We start from the raw sequence: 10,236 nt of genomic DNA, 5'->3' as shown, positions 1-10,236 counted from the left end.
GGGAACGGCACCTCCGTACCTTCAGGCTCTGATCAGGCCCTACACCCAAACAAGGGCACTGCGTTCATTCACCTCTGGCCTGCTCGCCTCCCTACCTCTGAGGAAGTACAGTTCCCGCTCAGCCCAGTCAAAACTGTTCGCTGCTCTGGCACCCCAATGGTGGAACAAACTCCCTCACGACGCCAGGTCAGCGGAGTCAATCACCACCTTCCGGAGACACCTGAAACCCCACCTCTTTAAGGAATACCTAGGATAGGATAAAGTAATCATTCTAACCCCCCCCCCCCCTTAAAAGAGTTAGATGCACTATTGTAAAGTGGTTGTTCCACTGGATATCATAAGGTGAATGCACCAATTTGTAAGTCGCTCTGGATAAGAGCGTCTGCTAAATGACTTAAATGTAAATGTAATAATATTTCAATATCAATTGTCAAATAGGAGGAGCCAACAGTGTCCACATACGTGAATTACTTCTCTAAGACTACGTTTCGTAGTCCAGAGATTGTTGACAGTAGACCTGAGGTGTACAGTGGAGATGATGCCAAGACAGCAGGACCTGCTGATGTCACCCGGCTTTAGTAGTGTCAGCACTGTATAGGAGAGAAGAAATGTTGTATCTTTTCACTAAGGGGAGCAAATACAATAATGTATTAATACAGAACTCAATTCATCTGTTTTCATTCAAGAGAGAAAAGACAAGCCCAGGACATTATGACAGACACAGTGCTACTTACAGTCATTGTCCAGTAGTTGGCGCTTCTCTACCAAGAAAATCGAATTATAATGATAATAATTTGTCAGTGATAAGGACCTCTCCATCCATACTGCAAAACACACTGTAGAAAATGACACTGAAACTTTTTTCAAACACTAAATATTTTATTTGCAGCACTTAGTTTTGACTGAAATACATCATCCAACAGTTAGTTTGTTAGCTGTTATTTAATATGCTAATTTGCAGTAAGAAAGCCTTCAACCAACACTGTACTTTCAAGCATTCATCATCCAAAACCAACAGTCCATAAAAGCTTCACTACACACTGACGGCAGCCAGCAAAATACCAGACGAATAAGTCCACATCTACTCAGTCATCACAGTTACAACAGCCTCTCAAGGATACTGTTACCAAATGTAGTAGTAGCATTTTGTTCACCAAATAAATTCCACTGAATCAATACAACGTATTAACAAAACTCCCAATTGGTGTATTATTGCTAAAAGCAAACAAATATGTAAAATTCCTAAGGAAGCGCAAGGAGATGGAGTGCTATTGGACCCATTTCCAATATTGTAAATGTAAAAGGGATTAGGCAAATTAACAGAACAGATGAACACTGAGCTGAAGTTGATGCAAAATATTCTTCCGACTAAATGCTGTGTGGACGAGATGATTAAATGCATTATAAAGGGACAGGCTACACACCAAAGGAGATATACATAATCTAATATGGGCAAACGTCTTCATCATCAGACATTATACTGAAATAGTCAAGTACTTGAGAGACAGTTCAACAGCATCTGAAAGTACATACTGTGTATGACGGTCACAGTCTTTCTGTCTGGCTCATCAAATACTTGTGGGAGATGACAACATAATAGCGTTTTCATTATCGGTAGGACTATGGCAAATTCCCCTGGCCTGCACACGAGAAATGACTCCTCACTTCTCTGAAGAATGTTAAAGAACAGAGTAGCTACGTGTAGTTCTGTCCTTCAGCTGTTCTTGTCTATTGATGTTCTGTATTATGTCATTCTGTATTATGTGTCATGTTCTGTGTGGACCCCAGGAAGAGTTGCTGCTGCTTTTGCAACAGCTAATGGGGATCCTAATAAAATACCAAATACCAAAGTAGCAGCGAGTGTGGTGCCCTTGTTTTCATAGCGACATTGATACATTGTTGCTAAGACTAGTGTTGTGTGTGGATGTTATAGCGATCATAAGAGTGTTTTTGATCTAGGATATTATCACCCAAATATATTTACTATTTATTTATTTAGTGAAATATCTGAAAGGGTTTGATATGTCGTATCAAACCAGACTATTTTGTCTTTGGCAAATGTGAGGCCTAACGCTTCGATCACACCTACAGTGTCGTTGTGCAAAATGGTACGCAGCATCATCTGGAGATGTGTGCAACAAAAGTTCAACATTCACCTTCTGCTACCGTTTCTGTCAAACCGCCTACGCATATAATTTGACGCATACATTCGATAAATCCAACATATACATCGCACCGAACGCACTGCAACGCAATGCTGCAAGGCAAACGTAGGGTTCCATTGGAAATGAATGTAATTCTGGTGTATCAAAATGCAATGACACTGTCGGTGTGATCGAAGCGTAAGAATGAGCAGTAAGCAGTGAGCACCATCCCTCATATCTACAGTAGGCCGACTCAATCCGGCATTCTGTAAACATCAGTGCACACCTAAGGCCTGTTTCAATCAATCTCAGGAACCTAACCCGATCCCCAGAATCAGAACCACTCTTATGCTGCAATAATTCACCTTGTTTCCAGTGTGTTGAAAGTCAACTCAACTGTATGTGCGGGTAGAGTGTTGTCTTTGACACAACCTGGAAGGCTGGTTAATGGTTCTGAATGAATAGTTAGTCAGTAGTGCTGAATAAATAGGTGGGTACTGGTCTTGAACCTAACCCACTGGGCACAGACGTCAATTCAACGTCTATTTCACGTTGGTTCAATGTAATTGAATTGAATTTTACGTAGAAACAACGTTGATTCAACCAGTGTGTGCCCAGTGGTAATGTATTATTACGTAATTGCATTGTGCTCTTCAACATTATTCATTGATGATCTAGAATATAATTATTGTAGAAGATACATGTGGCTTATTGTGCTCCTGCTGGTCAATGGCCTTGTGAAGTAATGTCAAGGGCAGTTCTGGTATCAGGCCTTGGGGCTGTGTGAATATTATAGCCCTCCCACTGTTCCTTCATAGAGCAGACATCACCACCGTATCAGGCCTTGGGGCTGTGTGAATGTTATAGCCCTCCCACTGTTCCTTCATAGAGCAGACATCACCACCGTATCAGGCCTTGGGGCTGTGTGAATGTTATAGCCCTCCCACTGTTCCTTCATAGAGCAGACATCACCACCGTATCAGGCCTTGTGTTGTTTATGGGTTCGCTTGTGTCATTTGCGTATAGGACTTGTGCGTGCCAGCTGTGTCAGTCACTTAGAACATACTTCAACTGTCCCCTCATTCAGACTATTCCAACTCTGCAGTTTGATTTTTGGCTAAAAGCCACCAGCCAGCAAACAATATTCAAAACAATATATATTCTAACTATCTGCAATTACAAAAGTACACAATACAAAACTGAACACAGGGAAATGCAACAACAAACAAAAACGACTATGTGTGTCATTATCTCATTATGTAGAGTCAGATGCATTTCTGGTTGCACTCATTCAACATGTAAAAGTAGTCCTTGTTAAGGCTTGTCCTGTTAACTCGCCATGCAAAGAAACACATTCCATTACGAGCAGGTACACTGGACAGGGGAAAATAAAGGTGAAAAATGTTCATCTTATTTTAAGGCCCACTATATTACATTGATGGGCATCTGTAACGTACCATCAGTTATCCATGGTCACATCACATTAATCTGTCAGTCTTCTCATGTAGACTGAGGATGAAAGGGAACAGTATGCCCTTAGCTTCCAGTGGTGGCTTGAGTGGTTCCTCTACAAAGTAAGAGCCGTCCTCCTCCACCACAAACTGCAGAGTCTGAGTCTTGTTCACACAATAGATGCAGTTTCCGATGACTGCACACCTGAACGGCATAGGGCTGCCCTGCCGCTGCGACGCGCAGTCATGCCACATTTTCACTATGGTGTCGTACTTGAACACAGTGACCCCCTGGTCACGGTTGACGTCAAACCTGTAGATGAAGCTTTTCAGAGCCACCATGTCGGTTGACTTTTTCCTGCTGTTGTTGTAGGGGCACTCCTGCCACTCGTCCCTCTTGGCGTCGTATTTTAGGAGACGGTAGAACAGAGACCCTCCTGAGACGTAGAGCTCTCCATTACATGTGGTGGCTTCATGGGCCACAGCGAACGCCCCTTTGGGTAAGGGAGCCACTGTGGTCCATCTATCAGTCCGAGGATCGTATTTTTCTACTGTGAACAAACACTCCCCTCCTATGGCGTACAAGTTACCCTCCATAGACACTAGCTTGAGCTGCGACCGCGCCTGGTTGAGCGGCCGAACCTCGCTCCAGCGGTTAATGATGGGGTTGTAACAGAACACCTTGTCTGAGACCTTGCCCTTATCCCCATATCCCTTTATCCCACCGGCCACAAACAGGTAGTTGTACAAGGTGCAGATCCCACAGCCCTTAGTGTTAATGTCCTCCGGCATCAGAGTCAGAGGTCTCCAGTCATTGGCTGCCTCGTTGAAGTAGTAAATCATGTGGTTCTCCTCGAAGGATGCCACGGACAGAGGGCTCTGTGGTCGACTGTTACAGCGACTCTGAGGTCGGCTCCCGACACGGTCAAACACATCGTTGATCTCAGCGACCATCAGGGACCTCTTCCCCTCCATTCTCTTCTTCAGGACTAGATCCCTCTCCGACCCCGTCAGACGCCCGTACACTGCTGGGTCCTGCAGGATCTGGAGGAAGTTGTCACTCATGAAGCGATAGGCCGTCTCTTTCAGTTCGTTGAGTCGTTGCTTCTTGGCGATAGTTAGAATCTCATAACAGTTCTCTGCTGTGACCTGCTCTGACATTGTATCCATAGCAGCCTGGACAGCACATGGGATCTGTAAGATCTTAGCTCCTGTGATCACCTCTACCACATTGTCCTTGTGCACATTCATCTGAGAGGTGTAGATATAGTCTATCAGGATGGTCAGGGTCTTGTAGTTCAGCCCTTTCACTTTTAGGATGTCTCTTGACTGACGAGCCTTGAAATAGTCACTCTTCCCTGCCAGAACAGACTTGTGAACACTGATTTTCTGGCCACCGACTTCAATCACTAAATCTGGCTCCTCTTTAGGCGTTGTGTTACTGACGCCACCATGGCCACTACTGCCCCTGTGTCCTTGGTTCGACTCAAGCCCTGACTGTCCATACAATGTGTCATATTCTGTGGGAGAGCTGTGGCTGAACAAGCATCCCAGCTCTTGTATGGTTGGCTGGTTGCCCGTGGTGATACAATGAGTGTCAGGCGCAGCGGTCCCCTGCTCCCGGGAGTCAGTGACGTTTGTGATGTGACACTGACTCCTCACTATGCTCTCTCTACAGAGGGACAGAGACCCTTCCGCTTCCTCTCTGGCCTCTCCCTTGAAGCATAGAGAGGGACCCACACTGCAGGGCACTTTTTCCCTCGCTCCATTCATATCCTCACTGATACTGTTTCTGCCATGAGTACAGTTCTGGTCTTTACCAGCATCAAGCTTGGGTATGTGAGATGTATGTGCTTGATGAGAAGGATCAGTAATGTGAAACTGATCTGTATTTGAGATGTGTGATCCATCACCCTGTGGACTGTCAAAGTGATGATGCCCAATCACCGTACCACCATCCAACAAGTACTCCTTTGTAACTGGTGTGCTCTGTCGACAGAGTCCCTGGTCGCCCAGTATGAATCCCAGGTCTGGAACATTAGTGTTCTCCCCCTGCTTCCTTGGGAGCGAACAGACAACCCCGTCCTCTAGGTCCGAGCAGATGGGGTGGTGGAAGATGACATCTGCCTCCACCGTGTGCACCCCTCCTCTATGTCTCTGTCTGTCATTCATCCTGTCTGATCAGAGCTAGTGGCAGTTCAGATCCTCAGTGTTCATAATGAGGAGAATCCAACACAGTCTTCTGGAATCACTCCTACAGATCCTCAGTGTTCATAGTGAGGAGAATCCAACACAGTCTTCTGGAATCACTCCTACAGATCCTCAGTGTTCATAGTGAGGAGAATCCAACACAGTCTTCTGGAATCACTCCTACAGATCCTCAGTGTTCATAGTGAGGAGAATCCAACACAGTCTTCTGGAATCACTCCTACAGATCCTCAGTGTTCATAGTGAGGAGAATCCAACACAGTCTTCTGGAATCACTCCTACAGATCCTCAGTGTTCATAGTGAGGAGAATCCAACACAGTATTCTGGAATCACTCCTACAGATCCTCAGTGTTCATAGTGAGGAGAATCCAACACAGTCTTCTGGAATCACTCCTACAGATCCTCAGTGTTCATAGTGAGGAGGATCCAACACAGTCTTCTGGAATCACTCCTACAGATCCTCAGTGTTCATAGTGAGGAGGATCCAACACAGTATTCTGGAATCACTCCTACAGATCCTCAGTGTTCATAGTGAGGAGAATCCAACACAGTCTTCTGGAATCACTCCTACAGATCCTCAGTGTTCATAGTGAGGAGGATCCAACACAGTATTCTGGAATCACTCCTACAGATCCTCAGTGTTCATAGTGAGGAGAATCCAACACAGTCTTCTGGAATCACTCCTACAGATCTTGGCAGGTCTTGTCTCTTGAACCTATTTGACACTTTAGGGGAGAAGAGAAATATATATTGAAATATGAAAGTTTCAAAGAACTAAAACATGTAAATTGTTGGCAATGATACTTGAAAACTCGGAGGGGCGCCCTTACTCCACAAGAAACAAATGGAGCCTACTTTATCCACAGAGATTTATGGAGTAGCTTTTATGTTTTCAACAAATGCACTAAACTCTATTGTAAAAGACACTAAGAGAACACATACTTTTTTAATTATACAGATTATAGGGTCTAATTGCACATTTGGCACTTGTTGTGCCGGAAAATATTAATTATAGGCCTATTATAAAGATATTAGACAGTGTGAATTGAGTACTAAGTAAATTATTGTAGATGTTAACAGCTAACACACATGACGCACTGGATGATCATACTAATCGAGTATTAAAATTAATCGCGACCTTCGCCGGAGAATCGCACATAGGGCGCATGCTCGGTGGCACCTCCATTCCACCAGCAAGAATAAGCAAGACCTAGCATGAATAAGGCCGTGACGGCCGAGATTTCCCTTCAAAATAAAAGTTCTGCAATGAAGATGGTAAGAAAAAATACAAAAAGGGTTGAAATTTGTAACATTTTATGAGGACATTTTTGCAGACTTTTTATATATAGCACAAATAATATTGTAGCACTGACATTATTGTTAACAGCATTAAAATGAATGATTACTCAATAGTTATCATGTAACAACAGTAATACAAATAAAAAAACATTATTTATAAAGCAACTATTAATAATAATAGTAATATTAATAGTATAATAATTATTTTAATAATCAACTTTAGAAAAACGTTTTAATCCCATTATTAATTAGCCCATTCCTATTGCACGATGTTCAGTAAGTTTTTCATATTGGACATGCATATTGCACCGTACACAATTTTCTGTGAGGAGGGTCCATTCTACTCAGCACTTGTGGTTTCCAAATCGAACCTGTTTACACCCAGAGGAGCGTTGTTGCTTATTTTACGGTCCTTAGAGTGGCCAATCGGCTTAAATTCACTCATTTTTGCACATTGGACATACATATTGCATTGTACACAATTTTCTATCTTTAAAAGTGGGCTCTTTGCCTTTTTGCAATTTATAAACTGATATTTTCGGTGGACTGACAATGGATCCCTATTTAAACTATCCTCCTCATACAGAGTTGGCTACAATTTCAATTTCATCCTCCAGAAAAGGCAGATCTAATATTACAGCAAATAATATGGCTAAACTCCAATATACTGATAGAGACAAAATACAGTTTTACAAGAAGAGTATAATATTTATGACGCACATTGTAAACAAGAACGGTAAAATTGTCACAAAGCAGCTATCAACAGTGTATGGAGGTGTATGCCCAACACAAAATTATAACCAACTCATCGTGACTCTGCCACAAAATTGAAAGAGACAAATACTTAAAGAAGAAATTAAAGAATCAGTCTCTCTGCCACCCATAAAAAAATCATAAATGATTAGTATAAATCAAAAAAATTATAAGTTTATTTAAACTTAAAAGGTTTGACAGCAATAATGTATCAAATTAAAGTCAGCTGTGAATAGGTTGATGTCCCAATACCTTGGCATCGGGTCTATGAACTGACCTTCGAAACAACAACTGACACATCAATCCGTTCATTTCAGTTTAAGCTATTATATAAAATACTTTCTACAAAAAGAAAGCTCAATATATGTGGCATTGAACAGTCTGTCTTGGGCAGACTCTGCCACGAGGAAACAGAATCAATAGAAAATATTTTCTGGCCATTGGTGGCTCTCGCTTTTGGAGTCAGGACCAGGAATGGTTGTTGTGTCATAATATCAGGGTTCAGATGGACCTGCAAACTGTATTGTTAGGGGATCTGACAAACCACTATCAGTCAATGGGAAATATCATTATACTCTTGGGTAAAGTATTTATATTTAGGGCAATATATGGTAGAAATCTTACAAATAGGGAGGTGTAGTTAGAGATAATAGTAAAATGGAGGGATGCATTCCAAAATAGCATTAAACTGGTGGGTTAATCTGTGGACATTGGAAGGTTGGAGTTAACATCAGAATCAATAGTGGATTGGCCTCTGTGGGTGAAAATCCAGCACTTGTAGAAAGAGAAAATTAGGAATATATGTATAATTATTTACCTACATGTACTGTAGATGTGAGCGAAATAGATGTAAGTAGCAGTAGAAGTCAATGGAGGCTGCTGAGGGGAGGACGGCTCATAATAATGGCTGGAACGGAGCGGATAGAACGGCATCAAACCATGTGTTGGATGTATTTGATACCATTCCACTCATTCGCTCCAGCCATTACCGCGAGCCCATCCTCTCCAATTAAGGTGCCTCTAACCTCCTGTGGTAAAAGTATTGTGGTCTGTTGGTAGGGGGGGAAAGTATAAGTAAAAAATAATAAGTATACCGAAGGGGACTCTTATTCTGAAGAATTCCACAAATCCGTGACCCGGAAGTGCTTAGTTATTCTTGCCTGCTTCACAATAGTTTTAGTGGCAACTGCTGACTGCTAGATAGATTCATGTTGAATACGAAAGGGGAGGATAAGGAAATCCGTCCACGCGCACATTACGCAGTCAAATTGTGTCATAGGTTAATAGAAATGGATTAATACATCCATTCATCACAATGAAATGTTAAGAAATATAAATTGGGAACCTTGTGCACAATATAGCCTAATTTCAACGCATGCAATTATTCCAGGCTAAATTTACAGTTTGGCTAAATCATCATTAAAGATGGAAATTGTAATGCATCTCGACTAATATAAAACATTATAGGGTAGCCAACTTACGTCTTTAGATGCAGGCAGCGCAATTCAATGGACTGCTTTCATCAGTCTCTCACACACAAAGCCCAGCTATGGGAGGTAGCCCCAATCTTGAAAATAGGAGAACCTCACAAATGCAATACGGCTGTCTTTTCCCTCGTATATAGAGGATATTTCGTTAATGTGGACAAGTCCCTAATTCCACGTCCATTGGAGACATAGCACTTGTTAATTGAGCTCCAGGACAAATAGTCTCCGGGTAAATGGGTCATTATTATTCCTTCACAACTCATAAGAGAAAATCCACTGTAGCTACGTCTTGTCTGAAACCAAACGCAAACAGTTATTACAGGACTTAATCTTTCAGAGTACCGATCCACAACTAATATGCCGCCAATAACCTCCTGCAGCTCTACAGTGCGTCTGACCTAAGCATAGATAGAGCATCAAAAATCAATCCAGCATGGATCAGGGATCTCCGTCTCTGCTGCCCCTACTCTGTTTTGCCTTTTTCAGTAGACTACCGACCGACAGTTATTGATCTAGAGTAGACCACACCCCCTCTCAGTATTAACCTCACATACACGGACGTGGCTATCCCCATCTGCCGGGTTTGCACCCTGCACGAGTTGGAGGCAACCGGAGGTGAAGATGCGACATTCTTTCACACGCCTTGTGCGCGATATACCACGAGGGAAACTCAGCGATCTGAGCCCCTGCGTGCGTTATAAGCCTGTCATTGGTAAGACCCTACTACAGCCTCTTATACAAACGGCCCGATTTTAATTCCATACCACTGTATAAAGCCTAGTACTTCAAAAGCAAACCCAACGGGCAACGAGTCTGCTGTTCACTATACAACGGACACATTTGTGTTTCCCCTAGTGGGGTACTGTAACTCTAAAGACCCATGTGTCCAGATT

At 42.6% G+C, this 10,236-nt stretch overlaps 1 protein-coding gene across 1 annotated transcript; it reads right to left on the bottom strand.

The window, feature by feature from the left end:
* Nucleotides 1-858: 858 nt before the first annotated feature.
* On the bottom strand, nt 859-10,236 carry LOC129811522 (kelch repeat and BTB domain-containing protein 11-like). Its single transcript, XM_055862899.1, has 2 exons — nt 9,338-10,236; nt 859-6,529 (listed from the first exon to the last, which is right to left on the bottom strand). Exon 2 carries the CDS (start codon nt 5,765-5,767, stop codon nt 3,623-3,625), a length of 2,145 nt encoding a protein of 714 aa, XP_055718874.1. The 5' UTR covers nt 5,768-6,529; nt 9,338-10,236; the 3' UTR covers nt 859-3,622.

This window comes from Salvelinus fontinalis, chromosome 15, assembly GCF_029448725.1.
Source record: "Salvelinus fontinalis isolate EN_2023a chromosome 15, ASM2944872v1, whole genome shotgun sequence".
Taxonomy (NCBI): domain Eukaryota; kingdom Metazoa; phylum Chordata; class Actinopteri; order Salmoniformes; family Salmonidae; genus Salvelinus; species Salvelinus fontinalis.
Note: the sequence above shows the minus strand (reverse complement) of the source record. Positions and strands in the feature narration are given on the sequence as shown.

What these genes read in the sequence shown, in the direction of transcription:
- LOC129811522 (XM_055862899.1), bottom strand. Translation starts at nt 5,767, where the DNA reads ATGAATGACAGACAGAGACATAGAGGAGGGGTGCACACGGTGGAGGCA.